Source organism: Myotis myotis, unplaced genomic scaffold (genome assembly GCF_014108235.1).
Source record: "Myotis myotis isolate mMyoMyo1 unplaced genomic scaffold, mMyoMyo1.p scaffold_m19_p_10, whole genome shotgun sequence".
In the NCBI taxonomy this organism is placed as follows: Eukaryota; Metazoa; Chordata; class Mammalia; order Chiroptera; family Vespertilionidae; genus Myotis; species Myotis myotis.
Window position 1 is genome coordinate 54,108,524 of NW_023416314.1, and position 20,107 is coordinate 54,128,630.

The 20,107-nt window shown below is 47.3% G+C and overlaps 1 protein-coding gene and 1 long non-coding RNA gene across 3 annotated transcripts; one reads left to right on the top strand and one right to left on the bottom strand.

Moving 5' to 3' along the window:
• Positions 1-822: 822 nt before the first annotated feature.
• On the bottom strand, positions 823-15,516 carry LOC118664911. 2 transcript variants are annotated; one of them, XR_004970449.1, is made up of 3 exons: positions 15,236-15,516; positions 6,331-6,498; positions 823-1,226 (listed from the first exon to the last, which is right to left on the bottom strand). It is a non-coding gene; the product is annotated as an uncharacterized LOC118664911 (long non-coding RNA). The 2 variants fall into 2 exon arrangements; XR_004970450.1 differs by lacking the exon at positions 15,236-15,516 and adding an exon at positions 6,873-7,508.
• TMEM86A (transmembrane protein 86A) lies at positions 15,167-19,576 on the top strand. Its single transcript, XM_036325632.1, has 3 exons — positions 15,167-15,319; positions 17,471-17,735; positions 18,086-19,576. The coding sequence occupies exons 1-3, from the start codon at positions 15,299-15,301 to the stop codon at positions 18,520-18,522; spliced, it is 723 nt and encodes a 240-aa protein (XP_036181525.1). The 5' UTR covers positions 15,167-15,298; the 3' UTR covers positions 18,523-19,576.
• The last annotated feature ends 531 nt before the right edge of the window (positions 19,577-20,107 follow it).

Here is a 20,107-nt window from a genome sequence, read left to right on the forward strand (position 1 = left end):
GTTGAGAAAAGGTTCTTTTTAATAACCTCATACACACTTTTTTTTTTTTTTTTGCTAGGCTTTGTAAAAGACCATGCATATGAAAGAATTCCCCACGCATATGTGAAGGAACTACATAAAAATCCTCTCACCGCTACTCCAGTTGGATCTTTCCCAACCTCCTCATGGACTATTGGAACAACTTCCTAATTGCTTTCCTTGCTTCCAGTATTGACTTTACCATCCCATTAAAAAAAAAATATTGATTCCAGAGAGGAAGGGAGAGGGAGAGAGAGATAGAAACATTAATGATGAGAGAGACTCATTGATCAGCTGCCTCCAGCACACCCCCTACTGGGGATGAGTCTGCAATGCGGGCATGTGCCCTTGACTGGAATCGAACCTGGGACTCTTCAGTCCATAGACCAACATTCTATCCACTGAGTCAAACCGGCTAGGGCTTACTGTCCCATTCTTCATGCAGGCTGCTGCTAAATGAGCTATCTATAGTGAAAAGCTGTTTACCTGCTACCTACAAATCCTCATGATTCCCAAGAACTTGGTCATAAAGTTGAAACTCCTTAGATTGACTCCTTAGGTCAATCACCAACCAATTAGTTCTGAAACACACACCTCTTCCTGCTTCACTTCCTATCCCTCTCCCAAGTGCCATATGATCCAAACATATTTAGTCACACTGTCATACCTTTATGTCTTTGCACACATCTGTTGTAGGCAGTAGGAACTGCACCTACAGGTGTTGGACCCATGGGATCAGACTGGACCTGGGTTCAATAACCTTGGTACTTGAGTTCTGGCAAAGAAAGAATTCAGAGGCAAGACTGAAACTATAAGAGAACATTTATTAGGGAAATCACAGGATAGAAGTAATTTGTAGAAGAAATGGGCTTAGGAGTTATAGAGGTAAAGGAAGGGCCCTTGGAACTGGGGAGTAAGGAAGGTCATGGTAGCCCGCCTGGGGAGGAGGGGGAAGGGAAAGGAGAGGGCTGCTCTCTGGAGGGAGAGTCCTCTGTCCTAAGGTTTAAGGGTGGAGATTTTAGGGGAAGGTCTCAATAGAATATTTGGCAGCTTTCCAGGTATGTCCTTTCAGGGTCTAGGTCCCCACTGATTGGTTGGTGCCAGGACAGGGGGTCATTATCCGATGCAGCTGGTCCTGAGGTCGGTCAGTGGTGGTGTTGCTTGTCTGGTTTTGTTGCTTTTCTGCGCCTGGAGCCTCGATGTTATCTCTGAGGGGGAAAGATCAGGGGGGTCCAAACCTCATGACCAGTGATATGCTAGGGGAGGAAAGGTCACCCTGGGGGCAAGGTCCCACCCTACAATTGTCCTTCGTTAGGTACCCACCTAGGGCTTTCTGCCTGGTGACTTTCTGTACTTGGCCCATCGTCCTTGCTCTGTTCATGTCTAACTACCTACCACACATCCACTACTCGGGCTTGTAAACCCATCCTATCCTTCAAGCTGGCAGATGACTCCTCCCTAGAAGTTTGTTTTGACATAGCCCTCCGCTGGCATCACTTATTACCCTTTGGCTACCCTTTCTTTGGTGCCCACTTTCGTTCAAGTCCTTGTGGCTATTTAGTGGTTTCTATGCCCATGTACCCAACTGAATGCACCTCCAATACACTCCCTTGAAGGCTATCAATTTTTTTTTTTTTTACTTCATCCAAGGATATGTTTTACTGATTTTAGAGGAGAGGGGATGGGAGAAAGAGTGAGACAGACAGACAGACAGAGAGACAGAGAGGTGAGAGAGAAACATGGATCTGTTGCCTCCCATATGTGCCCCAACTGGGGATCAAACTTACAACTTAGGTATGTACCCTGACTGGGACTGGAATTAGCAACTTTTTGGTGAACAGGATGATGCTCCAACCCACTGAGCAACACTGGCCAGGGTGGAAGGCTATCATTTTAAAAAAATTGATTTTTAGAGATAGAGAAAGGGAGAGGGATAGAGAGATAGAAACATCCACGAGGAACATTGATCGGTGGCCTCCTGCACGCCCCCTTCTGGCGATAGAGATGCAACCCAGGCATGTGTCCTGACTAGGAATTGAACTAGGGACTTCTTGGTTCATGGATCGACGCTCAACCACTGAGCCACATTGGCCAGGTGAAGGCTAGTTGATAACTATTTAATAAGTGCTTTCTATGTGCCAGGACCGGGGCTAGGCATTGGCCTTTCTAAAAATATGTTTTCTTCTTTGCCTCTGGCCCAGCACATGCCACATGCTTACTGAATGAATGGCTGAATGAGTTATCTAGTACAGAGATCCTCAAACTTCAGTGTGCAATATGAATCACCTGAGGAACTTGTAAAAATACAGATGCTGGGGCCCCACCCTAAAACTATTGAAGTTCAGTCACCTGTATGTTTAACAAGCTTCCCAAGTGATTGTGATGCATTCCAAAGTTTGGGATTGTTGAGAAGTCCCACTTATTTTCAGAAAAGACTGTGCTTACGCCGTTCCAGGCAGATAAAAGCCCACTCTGCATTTGTTTCCTCAAAGTAAGGAAGACACTATTTATTAAGCACCTATTAAGTATTGGGTGAGTTATATTTAGGAGCCATGCTGGCTGGGCAAAATGTCTTTTCTTTTACAAAATGATGGTGATGGCAGTTGATTGTTTCTCCATTTTTTTAAAATTTTATTTTTAAATTACAGTTTACATTCAATATTATTCTGTATTAGTTTCAGATGTACAGCATAGTACTTTACAAAGTGGTCCCCCTCTCTTTTTTTAATGTCTTGGTAAAATAAAAAAATAGGTAACTCTGGTTTGGGGTCCAATTTTTTTAAACTTTAATTATTAAAGAAAACATGCTTATTGTACAGAATTTGAAAAATATATCTAAGCAAAGAGAACAACATAGATATTTTTGTCTATTTATTCTACCAAAACCTACCTCCATCCCATCTACTCTTAACCCCACACTAATACAAGAGTTGAGAGGAGGAATGACAAATACAGGACTTTTACTTTTTCATTTGCTATTATATCCCGAGTACTTCCCATGTCATGAAGATCTTGTTGAAATATCTTTGTTAATGGCTATTTGATAATTTTATTGTAATTTATGAAACCATTTCTCTTCTGTTTCGATGCAGTTTTAAGGCATGTCAGTCATGATTTTCCCCATGAACGTCTTTGACTCTAGCTACCCTCCAAATGTTCATGTTACTTAAAAGTCTATCTTTGGAGAGAAACTAAGATGGCGGCATAGGTAAACACCGGGAAATTGTCGCCTCCCACAACAATTGAAAATTACCGCAAAGGACTGAGCAAACATCATCCAGAACAACAGAAAGGCTGGCTGAGTGTAAATTCTACAACTAGAAGGAAAGAAAAGCACGCTGAGAGCCAGAGGCGCTGCGGAGGTGAAGTGCAGAGGTACAGCGGCTCGCGCGCGCGAGGAAAGGGGGTGGCACCTGAGGACGCGGCTGTCTTTTTGAATCACAAACTCCCGACTGCTCTGAACTCCGGTTCCGGGAAGTCTCTGGGGACCCAGGTCTCATACGGGGAGAAGCTGGTCTGTACTGCAGCGGGCGAACTTGAGGGCGGCTTTCCCTCAGAGGTGCTTGCAGCCGTTACCGGGACACTGAGACGCGCGACTCCGGGCGGAGAATCGGCCATAGCTCCCTGATCCGCCCTTTGATTCCCTGAGACCCCGCCCCACCCAGGCTGCGGCAGAGGCTTTTGCATGTGAATGTACCTAACTGCAGCCCAGCCAGGCAGACCCGGAACTTCCAAGAGAAGGCCCAAGGCCCCGCAGCGGCTTGCATTGCTTCACAGCTGAGCCTCTTCGTGGCTCCTGCTGTGTGGCCTCAGGCAGAGGCTGAATTAGCACCTCCTTAGATCCAGGAGCCACTGTACCCAGTGGTCAGAGTGGGACCATCCAGATTGCAACTCCTCAGATCCATAAGGGACACACTCAGGGAGCAGACTCAGTGAGCACCAAAGCCCCACTGAAGCAAGTCTTGCCCCAGAAGGGTGTCTTCAGCACAGAAGTTCTCCCACTTTAGACACAGCTGATTCTCACAGCCAATTGGCCTGGAGGTCAATTCCTCCCAGTGATTCTACAACAACCAAGGCACCAAGAGTGCACCAAGAGTGTCCACCCCAGGTAACTGGGGAGGCTGAGCTACTGGGCCCTACAGGACACCTGGCGCGCAGGGCCACTCTATCAACACAGGGAAGCTGCCAAAATGCGGAGACAAAGAAACAGGTCACAAATGGCAGAAATGGAGGAAAGCAAACGATTGGATATAGAGTTCAAGGCCACGTTTATAAGGTTTTTCAAGAATTTTATGGAAACCGCCGATAAATTTAATGAATCCCTCAATAAGTATAGTGAGACCATGGAGGACATGAAAAAGGACCAACTAGAAATTAAGCATACACTGACTGAAATAAAGAATAATTTACAGAGATCCAGCAGCAGACAAGAGGATCCCAAGAATCAAGTCAAAGATTTGAAATACAAAAAAACAAAAAATACCCAACCGAAAAAGAAAAAAGAAAAGAGATTCCAAAAATATGAAGATAGTGTAAGGAACCTCTGGGACAACTTCAAGCGTACCAACATCAGAATTATAGGGGTACCAGAAGGAGAGGGAGGGCAAGATATTGAAAACCTTTTTGAAGAAATAATGACAGAAAACTTCCCATACCTGGTGAAAGAAATGAACTTACAAGTCCAGGAAGCACAGAGAACCCCAAACAGAAGGAATCCAAAGAGGACCACACCAAGACACATCATAATTAAAATGCCAAGAGCAAAAGATAAAGAGAGAATCTTAAAAGCAGCAAGAGAAAGACAGTCAGTTACCTACAAGGGCGTACCCATACGACTGTCAGCTGATTTCTCAACAGAAACCATGCAGGCCAGAAGAGAGTGGCAAGAAATATTCAAAGTGATGAATAGCAAGAACCTGCAACCAAGATTACTTTATCCAGCAAAGCTATCATTCAGAATAGAAGGTCAGATAAAGAGCTTCACGGATAAGAAAAAGCTAAAGGAGTTCATCACCACCAAACCAGCATTATATGAACTGCTGAAAGGTATTCTTTAAGAAGAGGAAGAAGAAAAAGGAACTCTGACCATTTGCCACAGCATGGATGGAACTGGAGAGCGGATAAATACCACATGATCTCACTCATTTGTGGAATATAATGAACAACATAAGCTGATGACTGTCGGGACTTGGAGGGAAGGTAGGGGAGGGTGGGGGTAAGGGGGAAAGATCAACCAAAGGACTTATATGCAAGCATATAGGCCTAATCAATGGACATGGACAACGGGGGGGTGAGGGCATGAGCGGGGGGGGGGGGTAGAGGGTAACGTGGGGACAAGGACACATATGTAATATCTTAATCAATAAAAAATATATTAAAAAAAAAAGTCTATCTTTGGCTCTTCTTCTTTCTCTTTCATTGATTTTATGTTTCCATTTTTTTCCAGCCCCTTCTATATGCCAGTGACTCCCTATATACTCAGACCTCTCTCCTGAGTCTAAAGCCCATGAAAGTGAGAGAGTAACATAAAAATAGTGGGGAGATTCTTGACTGCCATATTGAAGAGTTGGGGTCCAATTAAAAAAAAATTAGACTAGTTCTGTAAATCCCAAATGTGGTTACTGCTGATTCAAACACAAGCCCCTTTTTACAGTATGAGCCTGTTTCCTTGGCTCTCCCTGCAGCAAGTGGAAATCACTCACAACACTTCCCAGTACAATGAAGTAGCGTGTGTGTGTGTGTGTGTGTGTGTGTGTGTGTGTGTGTGTGTGTGTGTGATGTAGAAGAATGGACCAACTTTTCAGGCACAGGGGAGCTGCTCAGCATCCCCATTTGATTGCTGCCTTCCCTTCCTCCCTTTCTGAGCCTGGCCAGGGAGGGAGCCATCAGAGCTGGGGGCAGGGAGAGGAGTATGACCACAATTCCAGCTCTTTTTCTTGGCAGTTCAAACCCTATTGTAATACATAAGTATTACACTCCTCTGAAGCCTGAACTTCTCAGGATAGGAGGCAGGAAGCTGAGCTGGAATATGAAAGGGTTTGAAGAGGGCTGAGGTTACACAAATAGCTCTGCTGACCCATGCACAGGGTGCCTCGGCCTCACGGGCTTTGCTCCACTTCCTTTTGGGTTGGAGAAAATCTCCTGGAAGATCCAGCTTGGCTTGGCCAGGCCCAGCCAGACCTCTCTCTTCCCTGCCCAATTTTCTGGTCTTGGGAAATCTGAGGAGAGGGCGGTTAGGCAGAAGGGTCTGCTCTGATCTATCTCAAGACTATTAGGTCCTCAGGCACTAATGTTGAGGAGAGAATTACTTACTCAGTATCCTGGTGCTTGATGATATGATCTTCTAGGTATTTTTTTTCTCAAAAGCCATCCTCTTGCCCAACCTCCAGATACTTCTCCTTTCTTATTTCCACTTCCTCATACAAACTTCTCAATACTGAAGAAGGAGCAACCCAAAGCACAACCTAGAGTTCTTAGAGTCTGCGGAAAGGGAGAAGTTGGAGGAGAACTGGGATTGGCGCGATGACTGGACTTGGATGACCCCAATGCAAGGACTTTCCAAAAAACACTGGGACTTCACAGAGACTGGAGCTCTAGAAGCTTGGGTGTTGGAGGCCATCTCATCCCACAAACCCACCACAGTTAGGGATTCCTCCTGGGACACCCCTAGTATTGAACCCCATCAGAAGAACCTTTGTTTGGCAGCTTTACAGTTAGAGAAATACACTCATGCTTCAAGATCTGATGATGCCCTCGTTAACAAAGGAAAGGAAAGAGGGGTAAAAATCCAGGCGTGTCTGGCCCCAGAAGCCAAACAAACATCCCAGAATGTCAGTGTTCAGAATGACACTTACCTAGGTATTATCTCAAGACAGCATTAAAATTTAGTCCTGAGGGTCTAGAAATATGAGTTTTGCTCAAGTCTTCGTTCTTTTCCTAAAGGCCTCCAGGAGCTGACTCTATATTTTGGGTTACATTAGCCCCTCCAGGACTCGCCTACTTGACCCAAGTAGGCTCCAGTACAACAAAGGCATTCTGAAATGAATGTCTTCAGAAGTTGGGTGATACTGCAATTCTGTATTTCTAGGTTGACTCCTGTAAGCAGTGTGGGCAGGAGAGACCTGTAGGAATGCCCTGGACTGGAGTTGGAGGAATGGAGCCTCACATAGACCATGAGCTGATGGAGCAAGCAGTCAGGAATGGAGATGGGTCACTGTCCTTCTGGCTGAGCCTGCCTATCTCCCTGTGAGCTATATAGCCTCAGCATATCTGTTTACTTCATATCTGTGTTTATCTCCTTCCTGGACTTCCCTTTCTTTCCCCCCCTGGGGCTGGATCTGGTCAGTCTTCTCTACTCCCTCAAGATCCCTCCCTGGCTAATCACATGCCATATACCTTTCAGTATTGCCGTGGCTTCCAAATATATGGACTGGTCTTTAATTCAGTTCTGAGCTCCAGCTTTGCAATGAGCTCCTCCCAAACACCTACACTTGGCTGACACACATTCAACTCACTTGTATTAATTTATCAGTTCACTCCCCCGTACTGCTATTGGAACATCTGACCTTGTCCCACTTCTTAACATTTCTTCAGTGGTGTCTGATTTTCCTCCCCAGATATGTAGATGGGGCAGGGGTGAGGCGGGGGTGACTGAGAGTTGGTTTGAAGTGTTCTGGGGATCTGGAACAGAGAAATTATCTGAGATCCAATAGCACCGTGGTCGGCAAACCGGGGCTTGCGAGCCACATGCGGCTCTTTGGCCCCTTGAGTGTGGCTCTTCCACAAAATACCACGTGCGGGGCGTGCACGTACAGTGCGCTTGAAACTTCGTGGCCTGGGGGGAGGATGGGGATTAATGGGGGGGATAAGGACACATTTGTAATACCTTAACTAATAAAGAATTTATTTTTTTTTTTAGAAAAAGGAAAAAAAAATATTTTCTAGAGTCAAGGATATTTAAATAGCAGAATTTTATGAGAATATACAAAATAAATAATTTTGCATAGTAAAAAAAAAAAAAAAAAAGAAACTTTGTGGCCCATGCTCAAAAGTTGGTATTTTGTGGAAGAGCCGGTATTTTGTGGAAGGGCCACCCTCAAGGGACCAAAGAGCCGCATGTGGCTCTCGAGCCACGGTTTGCCGAGCCACAGTTTGCCAACCACCACAATAGCAAGTCAAGAGTAAGGTAAACAGTTTAGAGGCGGATTACAATGCCAAGTAGAGCAAAGCATGTGAGGAGAAAATATCCTGTGACAAAACCACAGGGATCAGAGCTGGAGGAGGCTGCTGGATGGGAAGAAGCCCCACAGGAGGAAGTGAGGCAAAGCTAGAATAATGGTTGGTCACCATTTCTAAGCATCGCTCATGCATCTGGTGTGTGAGAGTCAGGAACAATCAGAGAAGCTAAGGAACAGAAGAAAACTAGCAGACTGTCATCTACTCCGTAGCAGAACCTTCAGATCCTTTCCGACCTGGTTCATGCTTACTTCTCCAGGTTCACCTTTGTCACTCCTCAGCTCACCCCAGTACTACAGGCATTTTCCCGAATTCGGTGAGACTCCTGTGATTCTATGTACATGCACAATTCCTTCTGCCTAGAGTATCATTGCCATTGGTGTCTACTCAGTGAAGACCAACTCACCCTTGTAGATGAGCCCCAGATTTCTCAACTCCTTCAGACACGGTGAGTAATTCTAATGTCACCTGAGGCAAACCTTCTTACCCCAATTATTTCATTGCCACATTGTGTAATAATTGTTTATCTGCGTGCCTGAACTGAACTGTGTACTCCCTGAGGTCAGAGCCTACATCTTACTGACTGTTTAAACCCCAGCACCTGCCTGGTTGGCATGGCTCAGTGGCTGAGCGTTGACCTATGAACCAGGAGGTTATGGTTCGATTCCCCGTCAGGGCACATGCCCGGGTTGCAGGCTCGATTCCTGGTGTGGGGCGTGCAGGAGGCAGTCAATCAATGATTCTCTCTCATCATTGATGTTTCTCTCTCTCTCTCCTTTCCTATTTCTATTTGAAGTCAATAAAATTATATTTAAAAAAATAAACCCCAGAACCAAACATACTGGCTAGCACATACTTAGGGCACCCTAAACATTTCTTGGGTGAATAAATGAACAGATTAATGGGCTCACATTCTCACAGGGGAGACAAGCAAGCAAAGAGAAAATTTCAAAGCTGTGTGAAAAGGGCCATGCTAATAGGTCAACTTGTTGTAATGTACCCCTCGAATCACAGAAGGATGCCTCAAGAAGTTGAATTAAAGGGTCACATTTATTGCAATCTGGGACTATGAGGGGCCATTCCCCAAATCTCATAGTGATAAGATGGCCGCAAAACCAGACTTATATAGGCAAAGATCACAAAGGTATTGATTACATCCCAAGGTTTGGAATGAGGAATCTGGTTTGCAAAAAAGCAGTTTACAGAAGCAGAAGCAGCATGTTCTCTAAATCACAGTTTTGGGTCTCCAGAACACTGAGTCAACAGGGACACGTTAAGTGGAGCCCTCTGACCTTGGGATAATTGTGCTGTCCTTCCCAGGTAAAGGAAAATGTGCTCTCTAAGACCAGTATGACCACAACCAATGGGATATCCACATTACAATCAATAGGGTATTTAATTGAATGGGGTGATTTATATAATTCAGAAAATTAAAATAACTTTTCTATTATTGAACAAAGCAAATAAGTACAGAAGCCAAACAGCAGGGTTAAAGTTAAACTATAGTTTCTACCTGAGATGATTGCTACCATACTTCAAACTTGGGTACAGAGAGGAAGGAATGCCTCATTTCAGGCAGTTGTACCCCACTTTCTCCCCGTTGCATTATGCAATTCAATATAAAAACACCAAACAGTAAAATTTTATTTTTGAGACAAACAAGATATCTTATCCATAGGAATGAAATCAGATAAGCCCATTCTTTTTGGGAAGGGGGCAGTGCCTTGTTTTGTTTGTGACTATCAGTTAGGGTGCTGGCAAAGTGAAGAATGTAACTGAAGAGAATGTAGTAACTGCTGGCAGAGATGTGGGCAGGGTTGAGGAAACCAGTCAGGGCTGAAGAGGCACTTAAAAACTTGCAACAGCTGGAAGCTGTTGCCACATCTAAGCCTGAGGTCTAGGGTGGGATCCTGGAGCTCAATGAGGAGCTCAGCCACTGTCAGAACCTCAGACTGGCCCAAGAAGCTGGTGATAGGGGACCCCCAACCACGCTCTTTTCCCACAATCAAAATCTGCCTCCAGCTCTCCTTAGCTGAGCTCAATCAGAAGCCAGAGAGCAAGCGAGCCCTGGTGATAGTTCATAGAGGTCAGACTCCAGGGTGGAGAGGGGCTGAGAATGGATCTGGGTGTTAGGAGAGCAAACAGAGAACGATCAGCACAGGGGGAAGATGCCTCTACTCTGCAGGCGATCTGAGTGTATGATCACTGCCTTTTGGGTAAACATTAATTCGAGCCTTGCGGATGACAATTTTATGTCTCATGTTTTGTATATTTAGGCATTTGTGTGTCCAAGCGTATTGAAATATGCGCTGCTTTATTAGTGGGTCTGGGTGGGTACCTATGTTTTTAAAAAGCTTTCCAAGTAATTTTGATGGTCTTCGCTTTTTAAAAATAATTGTACTTATTGATGAGAGAGAGAGAGACAAGAAACATTGATTTGTTGTTCCACTTATTTATGTAATCATTGGTTGTTTCGGGTATGTGTCCTGACCAGGGATCATGCCTGCAACCTTGGCGGATGGGGGCGACACTCTAAACAACTGAGCTACCAGCCAGGGCAGATAGTCTTTGCTTTTTGAAAATCACTTTTATAGTCCCATTCTCTCATGTTTTAGAGAATGAAATTAAGGTCCAGAGTAATGGAAAAATGCCATTTTTAGGTGACGTTAAAGTGTTTGGCTAGAAAAGTGACAGGTTTGCACTTATCACAGAGCCCAGTTCGTTCTTCCATTTTACTGATGAGGAAACAGACTGCTAAAATGGAGTGATGGTCCCACTTAGTATTATAAGTCATACAGTCAGGTAGTGAGTTAGTTATATAGTAAGTCACAGAGAAGGAGGGGCTAGCACTAAGACCAGTATTTTTAACTCTTAATCCAGTGTTCTTCCAGGCAGCACACTTTGGAGGAAGGTGTGTGTGTGTGTGTGTGTGTGTGTGTGTGTGTGTGTGTGAGAGAGAGAGAGAGAGAGAGAGAGAGAGAGAGAGAGAGAGACAGAGAGAGACAGAGAGAACGAATGAACCCTGGGGGCAACAATTCTAGTGTTCTAATCTCCTGTTCTGGTAAGGTGGGTCTCCCCACAGCCTCCGATTGGAAAGAAAACAGAGCAGGCAGGCAGAGTGCATTGGCCAGAGGGGCTCTATGCAGAAAGGGCCTGGAGGGACAGGGGAAGGCTGTGGGTGACCTTCAATCAGAGATGCAGAGTCAGATACTTTAAAGGACTCTAGGCGGGCTTTTTCTGGGTGGAGAACTCTCTGGGTGTGTTGGGATTCTGGGAAAGTCTGGAGGGGAGAGATAATGGTCTTAGCAAGAGGAATGTGGTTTACGCAAAAGGGAATGTCTGTTGTGAAGTGGTCTAAAGATCAGTTAAAATATATTTTTATTCATTTCAGAGAGGCAGAGAGAGGGAGAGCTAGAAACATACTATATAATAAAAGGCTAATATGCAAATTGTCTCCTCAGGAGTTTGGCCGACTGGAAATTCAACCGTTTGCTCTGATGTGTGCTGACCACCAGGGGGTGGCACGGAATGAAGGAAGGCCCCAGCCAGCAGCCGGAAGGCCCCAATCGTCCCTGATCGCCGGCCAGGCCTAGGGACCCTACCCGTGCATGAATTTTGTGCATTGGGCCTCTAGTCAATGATAAGAGCGAATCACTGATGGGCTGCCTTCTGCACACCCCATACTGAGGATCAAGCCCACAGCTCAGACATGTGCCCTGACCAGGAAGCTTCTTAGGCTTACACTGGGGATTAAGGCTGCAACCAGGTCATGTGCCCTGACTGAAATCAAACTGGCAACCTTTTGGTGTATGCAACTTCTTGGTGTATGTAACTTCTTGGTGTATGTAACCTCAGTGTATGGGATGACGTTCAACCAACTGAGCCACACTGTCTAGGAAGGTTCCTAATTTAAGTTCTTTATGAGAGAGAGTACATGTTTTTGGTGAGCCTACAGGGTGTTGATTGCCTTCAGCTCAAAATAATTCACATGCCAAAGTGGCAAATTCTGGGGTGGCCTGTTCTAAATCCCTCCTCTAAAACTTCTTGAGACGTTTCACTTTCCAGAAGTTTTAGTACACTATTGATATTAAAGCTTAATTTTAAAAAACTTCTAATAAATTTATTCAATCTTATCCAACTTGATCACATATAAAATTTCCTCTCTCAAGATTCCTTTTCATAAACTTTCTACAACTTTCTGTGTCTCTTTTAGTTGGTCTCTTGTTCTCTTACCCAATTCAGAAATAATCAAGATAAAAATCACTTTATTTCCCTAATGAAACACATCTCCATATCTCATACCTTTTTTTTTTCAAGCCAAAACATATCTTATTTTTTTTGGTATATATAGTTGTTTTTCCTATTATCATTGATTTTTGTAGCTTTAATTACATATATTAAAATTCTTAAAATTTTCTTTAACTACCAGAACATTAAACAAGTTTATTTCAGATGTAATAGCAATGTTAAAATCAACAAATTTAATTCTTAATGGCACCAAGTAAACTTAGTCATTTAAGTATTTTTAAAGTTATTCCCTCCAAAAAATGGAGGGAGCTTTTCTTTTTCACCCCACATACCATGGTTTCCCAATAGCTCTGTTTTTTGGAGGACTTTCAATAAATTAGTAAACTGCTTTGGGGATATTTTAGAACTTCTTTCCCAAATAAAAATGAATCTGGACAAATTATATACTGCATTGATTTCTCTGCAGATTCTTTTCCTTAGAACCTAAATGCAACTGCCATATGGTGTAATTTCACCCCACAGTAAAAACTATCTGTACTGAAAAATATGATGGAATCATATTCTGCAATCATATAGTTAATAAAATTGTTTTAGCTTAATTATAATTTTTAAAAATCATATTTCAAAATAACCAACTCAACATGGGACATTATTTCAGTCTTTACTGGCTCATAGGTATATGAACTAGTACCCAGATCTTCTATATCTTCCTCTTCCATAAGTGGATGGAATTATTTAATACAAGTTTGATGTAAACAATGAACATGTTAAAAAAATTTACAATTTAGGTTAAAATCATTGGCTAGTGTGGAAAAAGAAACACTATAATGAGAGGGAGCCTACACTCTCAATTCAAAATCTAGTATTTTTTTCCTCCTTCAATATCATGTACTTACTGTCATAAGGCAGCTATATACACACATTTAGGAACACATTCATAGTACTGATTAGAAAGTCCAGATGAAATGGTTATAGAAGTAGAGGCAGTGTCATTTCAGAAAATTCATTTATATATCAAAATCTATTTGATATCTGGAAGTTTACAAAAATGCTGAATTCTTCAAAGTAATAATGCCTTCTATAACTCAAGCACTCTTCTCTTGGCAAGAGCAAGTTGAAGCTTATCCATGAAGGTAAAGGTGCTTAATGATGAACTTTTCTTCTAAGTTTAGATTTAGACTGAATATACCCAAGAAATCAGCATCGTCTTTCTATATTAGAACCCTATAAAGTTCATCAACTATCATCCTTTTGTGGATTATTCTTGGCACTCAACTACCCTCAAAACCATAACTTAAGTAACATCATTGATTGATCTATCTAACTACTAGTACATCTTCCTAATTTGCATCTTTTCCTCTAGGTACCTAGTTTTATTTTAGCTTGAGGAGGAGGCTCAAAGACTCCACATACATGAGAGGTTCAGAGACAGAAAGTTAACTGAGGTATATATGACATTCTGAGTTAAGGATGAGGCAAGGTGTCTTGAGGGCTTCAAGTGGTCATTACAGGATGATAAGAAGAGCAGATGTTTAGAAATTAAAAGTTTGCCCTGCCCTATAGGTAGATCATAAGAAGGTATTTCTGGCAATAACTCTTATATGGGCAAGGCCCCTAACTTACATTCATTAAGGGTGAGGTTAAAGTTTCTCATGAGCCTGAAGGGTCTTTATTGCCCTCAGCTCAAAATAATCCACATGCCAAAGAGGCCTCTTCTGAACCCTTACACATTCCTACACATGCTGGGCATGGAAGGAGCCTTAGAGATCATCCACTCACATATGAGGAAAGCAAGGAATGAGAGAGGAAATGATTCACCCAATCACGCAGATGAAGTGACAACACTGGGACTAGATCCCAGTCTACGTGACTGCCTATCAAGTCACCCATGTAATTCCCATGATTCTGAACACAGTTTCAAATGTGCCTGTGTACCTGTGGTCTGTGTAATATCAACAGTAAATCTGCTTAAGTTGTATTTTTGGCAAAGTTAGTTCCCATTCCTTTGGGTCCATAAGTATGCTCAGCTTTGCCCGTCCATCCGTCATTTCTGATGTGATCTTATGTGTATTACGGTTGTATTACAGCTGTGTGCAGCCTATATGTGTCTGTTTTAAGATGAAAGATGTTGTGTCAACCTGCGGTTGTTGGTTTTGTGTCTATGTGATTGCTTGGTGCCCTGCTGGTGTATATGTTAGGATTATGGGTTCATGGGCTGCTGTGTACCTATTTATGTGCCTCTTTTCATGTTGAAAGTTGCATGTCTGCTGACCACTGCGTGTCCATCTAGATGTGTGTTTGCACACAGTAAAGGATGTGGGTTTAACTGTGTCCACGTGGACTGCAAGGCTGAAGGGAACCTGTCTTTTTCTTTTATCCCCGGATTATGAGAAAATGTGTGTAGCCGTGTGTCCAGGACAGGAATGTTTGTGTCTCACACACGCTCGGTCCTCCCCCAAGAACTGGGGTTACGTCTAGTTCAGGGATGCTTTGGCATTGCTTTCCCTGGAGGCCTGGCCTCCCCCCGCCGCGTCCCGGGAGCAAAAACCCTTGGGGACTGGGGCGGGGGTGGGGGTGGGTGGGGTGAGAGGGGGGATTTATTTGCAGCCTAGCCCCGCCCCCCCACTCCGGCCACCCCATTGGCTCAGTCCGCGGTGACGTCGCGGGGATCGCAGACAGAACCCCCGGCGCCCGGAGCGCGGGAGGTCTTGTCCGCCCCCCGTCGCTTCCTCACCTGGCCCCGGCGCGTCTTTATCCCCGCAGCCCGGAGCCGGTGCCGGCAGCCGCCGCCTCCGCCATGGTGTCCCCGGTCACCGTGGTGAGTGAACGAGCCAGCGAGCGAGCCAGCGTCCTGCGCGGCCCGAGCCCACCGGCCCGGGGACTGCACTGCGGCGGGCCGAGCCCCTGGGGGCCGAGGACGGGGAGGGGCCCCGCAGCGGCGGTCTCCCCGGCTGCAGGCGGCCGCGGTCGGGGCCTCCCGGCTTCCCAGGCCCCCGGCGCCCTCCCTCCGCGCGCCCCCCGCCCCTCCGCGTCGGGGAGGGGCACCGGGGGCACGTGACTCGGAAGCGTGACTGTTGATTTCTGCGCGTCTGGCGCGGGTCGGCGGGAGAGCTGCCCGGACGGGAAGGGTGCGGGCGCCTGCTGCCGGGTTCTGCGTGGGCAGCCGACGGGGAGGCGTGGGAGAGGGCGAGGGAGGGCCGGAGGGTGCCTGGGCCCTCCGGGGAACCCTGCCCCAACATTTGTTTCCTCCCCTTCCCCATTTTATCAACAAGTCTGGGTCGGGGAGGGGACGCACCCGAGTCAAAGCTTCGTAGATAAGACGCAGCAGGAAGAGGGGTCATCTATTGACACCTCTTCTTGTTCCGACTTTCTCAACTCTAACCCTTTCCCCATATTTCCTCTAATGCTGGGTTCTTTAGGACTGTCAAAGTCTCCCCCGCTACTACTGGCTATTTCTTCTAGAAAATAGGGGGCTGGGGACGGGTTTGGAGCAGAGGTTGCTGCTCCCAGGGGCTGGCTGGTGGGTGCTGGGGAGATCTGGGTTCCGTGGGGGCTGTTCATCTGTCTCCTTCAGTCTCCTCCTCTGCCTGTGCCCTGCCCTGCCCTGCCCTGCCCAGCCCAGCCTGGATGGGATATCCAGAGGAAGGGACTTAGTCATCTTTTCTTCCTGTTCTCACCCTGGCAGAGTAAGGGCAGTCTTAGACCCTGGACCACCCATCTTGCTCTTCCCAACCTCCTGCATCAGTCTAATCAGTCCCCAGGTAACTGGTGATCAGGAAACTGTGTCCCCTGAGCCCTGTGCTGGACAGCTCACCCAGACAGAGGCACCATCACGTTGGGCAGAGCGTGGGTATACAGGGCAGCTCAGCTGCTCTGACTAGCTCTTAGAGACCTTGTACCAGAAGCCCAAGGAAAGGAGTTTCAGGGGATCACATGTTCAGAATATCTCGGAGCTTGTTCCCCATCTCCTCCCAAGGATGTTGGAGCTTTGGAACGAGCTTAGAGAGCGCCTGCAGTGACCTTGGACACAATCTTTCTTTAGCTGCCCTCCCTCCCCAGGCCGGCTGAGCCCGAGTCAGCTGCTCTAACTTCCCCCTCATAGTTCCCCATCTCCTCCCAGCCGGTCTGCTGGCTTCAGATCAAAAGCTGGACAGAGAACCCCCACCCCCTCCTGTCTCTCTTTCTGAGGTGCCTTGAATTGTGCTTGTTCTCTGGGAAATGAGACTGACACCCCCTCTCCCTCCAACCTCCAGGTCCCTGAAATGGCAGGTGTTTCAGGGGCAGTTTTGCTCCCAACTCCTGGGTCCGTTTCTCTAGCCAGCATCCCTAGCTCCTCGCCTTGCCCATGATGGTTGCCTTTATACTGGAGCAGCTGGAGTGGAGGCTGAGGAGCAGACTTGCCGAGGAGAGAGCCTGTGGGGCCTGGGGTGGTTGGCAGTGTACCACCTCACGCATTCCTGGCACTCACCTGGTGTTGCCAGGGCCCTAAGCCTGTGCCCCGGCCCCACTGCTGAGGATCATGAGTTGGCTAGTTGGCCAGGCGTCTCTGTGGTTTTCTGCTGACTGCACTCCAGACAGCTGAGGGCTGATGCTGGCAGAGAGGAGCTAAAGGGGCTTTGGGGAGGGACAAGGAGGGGGGGCAGGAAGGGTGAAGCGTTTGGGCTGCAGGAGAGAGAGGACATTATCCCAAGATCTGTTTTCTGCCCAGTGAGTGACCATTCTGGTCCTGCCCCAGGGTCAGCAATGGATATGGCCAACAGGAATAGTGGAGCCCCTTCCCCTTCCTAATGAATGAAGCTCCAGGGCAGTGATGGGCTTGTTCACATTCTGCTGGCTGGTTGGGGCAGGCCAAACTGGTTTCTGTGTGTCAGTCCTCCGAACAGGGAGGTGGGCCTGTCTCTGGGGTGAATGTCTGGGCCGGCTCTGAACTCCCGAGCTCTGAGTGCTGCCCTTGTCCTATGTCCTCCAGGTGAAGAGTGAGGGGCCCAAGCTGGTGCCCTTCTTCAAGGCCACCTGCGTGTATTTTGTGCTCTGGCTGCCCTCCTCGAGCCCGTCGTGGGTCAGCGCCCTCATCAAGTGCCTGCCTGTCTTCTGCCTCTGGCTCTTCCTTCTGGCCCATGGCCTAGGATTCCTGCTGGCCCACCCCAGTGCCACACGCATCTTTGTAGGGCTCATCTTCTCCACCCTAGGTGATGCCTTCCTCATCTGGCAGGACCAGGGCTACTTTGTACACGGTCAGTTGCTGCAGTAGCTACCTGGGAGGAATCCTGGGGTTGGGGGCTAGAGAGTCCTAGAGGGCTAAGGATTTGGGAGCTTTGGAACAAAAATATTGGGAATCTGAGGGGTTTTGAGACCCATAACTGTGGGGCCCCTGTTGGAGGATGACCTTGCTGGTGATCTGGTGATCAGTTCTGGAGTTCCTCAGGGGAGTTGGGGGTCTTTACCTTTGTGGATTTCTTCCCACCCCTGATCCCCCCAAAACAAAGCTCCTGGGTTATTCCAAATGTTCCATTCCCACCCCAGCCCCTGTACTCATCACTCACCTAAGCCTGCCCTCAGCAGCGCCTCATTCTCTCACTCCCAGGTCTACTGATGTTTGCTGTGACCCACATGCTCTACGCCTCAGCCTTTGGTATGCGGCCATTGGCTCTTCGGACAGGTCTGGTGATGGCAGTGCTGTCGGTCCTGTTCTATGCCTTCCTCTACCCGGGCCTCTCAGGTCCCTTCACCTACTTGGTGGGGGCCTATGTGGCTCTTATCAGCTTCATGGGCTGGCGGGCTATAGCAGGGCTACGGCTGGTCGGGGCGGCCTGGCGCTGGACTGAGCTGGCGGCTGGCAGTGGTGCAGTGCTCTTTATCATCTCTGACGTGACCATCGCTGTCAACAAGTTCTGCTTTCCCGTGCCCTACTCGCGGGCACTCATCATGTCCACCTACTATGCTGCCCAGATGCTCATTGCCCTGTCAGCTGTTGAGAACCGGGAGCCAGTGGAAGACTACAGACTGAGCAAGGCCAACTGATACCCCAAGGGCTAGGGTCTGGTCACCTGCCCTCTCCTGGGACTGGGGTCCAGAACCTGGGAACCTGCAAGAGTTGGTTCAGGATGGCTGCAGTTTCAGACTGAGGCAGCAGGTACCACCTGGAAAATGTACAAGTTTGATGGGGTGAGCAGGAAAGGACCTCTAGCAAAGCTGGTGGTCTAGGGCAATGCTGAGAGCTAAAGAGAGTCAGACTAATATTCCTTGCTGGAGCCAGAAGTAGACATCTCCCCACCTCTACCCCATTGGGATTGTCAAAACCCCTCTGGAGGGTGATGGTGCTCAGCTTCTTGACCTCCCCACGCTTCTACTAGATGGAAGAGTCTGGCTCACCCACTCTCACTCTCTCTGATCTATGTAGAGTTGAGGGGGAGGGGAGAAATCTGTGCTAAGGCTTGAAGCCCCTTTCAAAGGCCCCTAGTTGGGCAGATTGGATGGAGTGGAGTCTCCCTTTCCCTCACCTATCCTTGTTACTTGAACAATTGCAATCTCTGTGTGGTGGGTAGGAAAGTGTCTGACCAAGTAGGTAAGAGGGGAGTTCTTTGGCCTGGGAGCTTGGGGTATCAAGGATTCAAGTTGGTCCCATCTCTCTCGAAGGCCAGCCCAGAGCTCAGGCCCCACATCACCACCCTCAGACCCTATCCCCAGGGCGAGGGTGAACCATGCCAAAGGAAGGGGCCAGCCTGTGTGTGTCTATGTGTGTGCAATCTGTTTCCCAGCCTGTCTTTCTCTGCCATCTGTCTCTGTCCTGCTGTCTGTCAAAGTCTTATAGGGAGAGGCCTCAGGGAGCTGCTGAAGGGATACTGGGCCTGGCTTGGAGAGCTGGGATTCCCCCCCCCCTCCCCCAAGTTCTTTCTTCCTACCACTCCTGCACTGGGAGCAAGAGGAGGGGGGGCTCCAATGACACTTTAGGGTCAAAAGACCCAAGGCACATTCAATGCAAGGTGAGCAAGGATGGGGCAACTCCATCCTTTACTGTTCATATGAAAAAATAAAAATAAAAACCAAGGGCCGCTGGTTGCCCTGCTTGTCTGTCTGTGTGGTGCTTGCCTATCCTGGAGGAGGGTGTGGGGGCATGGAGCCAGGGGCCCTGGATGTCCTCATAGTCTGGGTCACAGTACTGGCCAGTGCATCTTGGCGCCAGGCTGGTTCCCTGGCTCTGGTAACACTGCTGGTTGGAGTGGGTCTCACTTCCCTGGTCACATGTGTGGGTGAGAATGTAGTTCAGGAGGATGGGGGATGGGTAGAATTTGCCACTGGCCAAATTTGTCCTGAGGCACTTGCCTGTGCATGGGTGCCCGGCACCTTTGGTGGTTCTTAGTTACTCTGTCCTCCTGCTGCTCACCTCCTCCCTGCCTCACCCCAGACCTGCTGCCTGCTCCAAACAATCCAGATTCCCTTCAGCCATCTCTCTTCTTAGACCCAGGGCTCAGTTGAACAGCTTGGAGGAATGGGATTAGACTGGGTGATTCATACTTTTGATGTGAAGCCCTGGTAGAATTATGTTTCTCCCCTACTCCAGGGACATTTGCATCTTAATGGGGAGTGCTCTGACCCAGAATTTGAA

Coding starts and splice junctions, on each gene's coding strand:
- TMEM86A (XM_036325632.1), top strand. CDS start 15,299: ATGGTGTCCCCGGTCACCGTG. Junction 15,320..17,470: donor TGGTGTCCCCGGTCACCGTG/GTGAGTGAACGA, acceptor TATGTCCTCCAG/GTGAAGAGTGAGGGGCCCAA. Junction 17,736..18,085: donor CCAGGGCTACTTTGTACACG/GTCAGTTGCTGC, acceptor TCTCACTCCCAG/GTCTACTGATGTTTGCTGTG.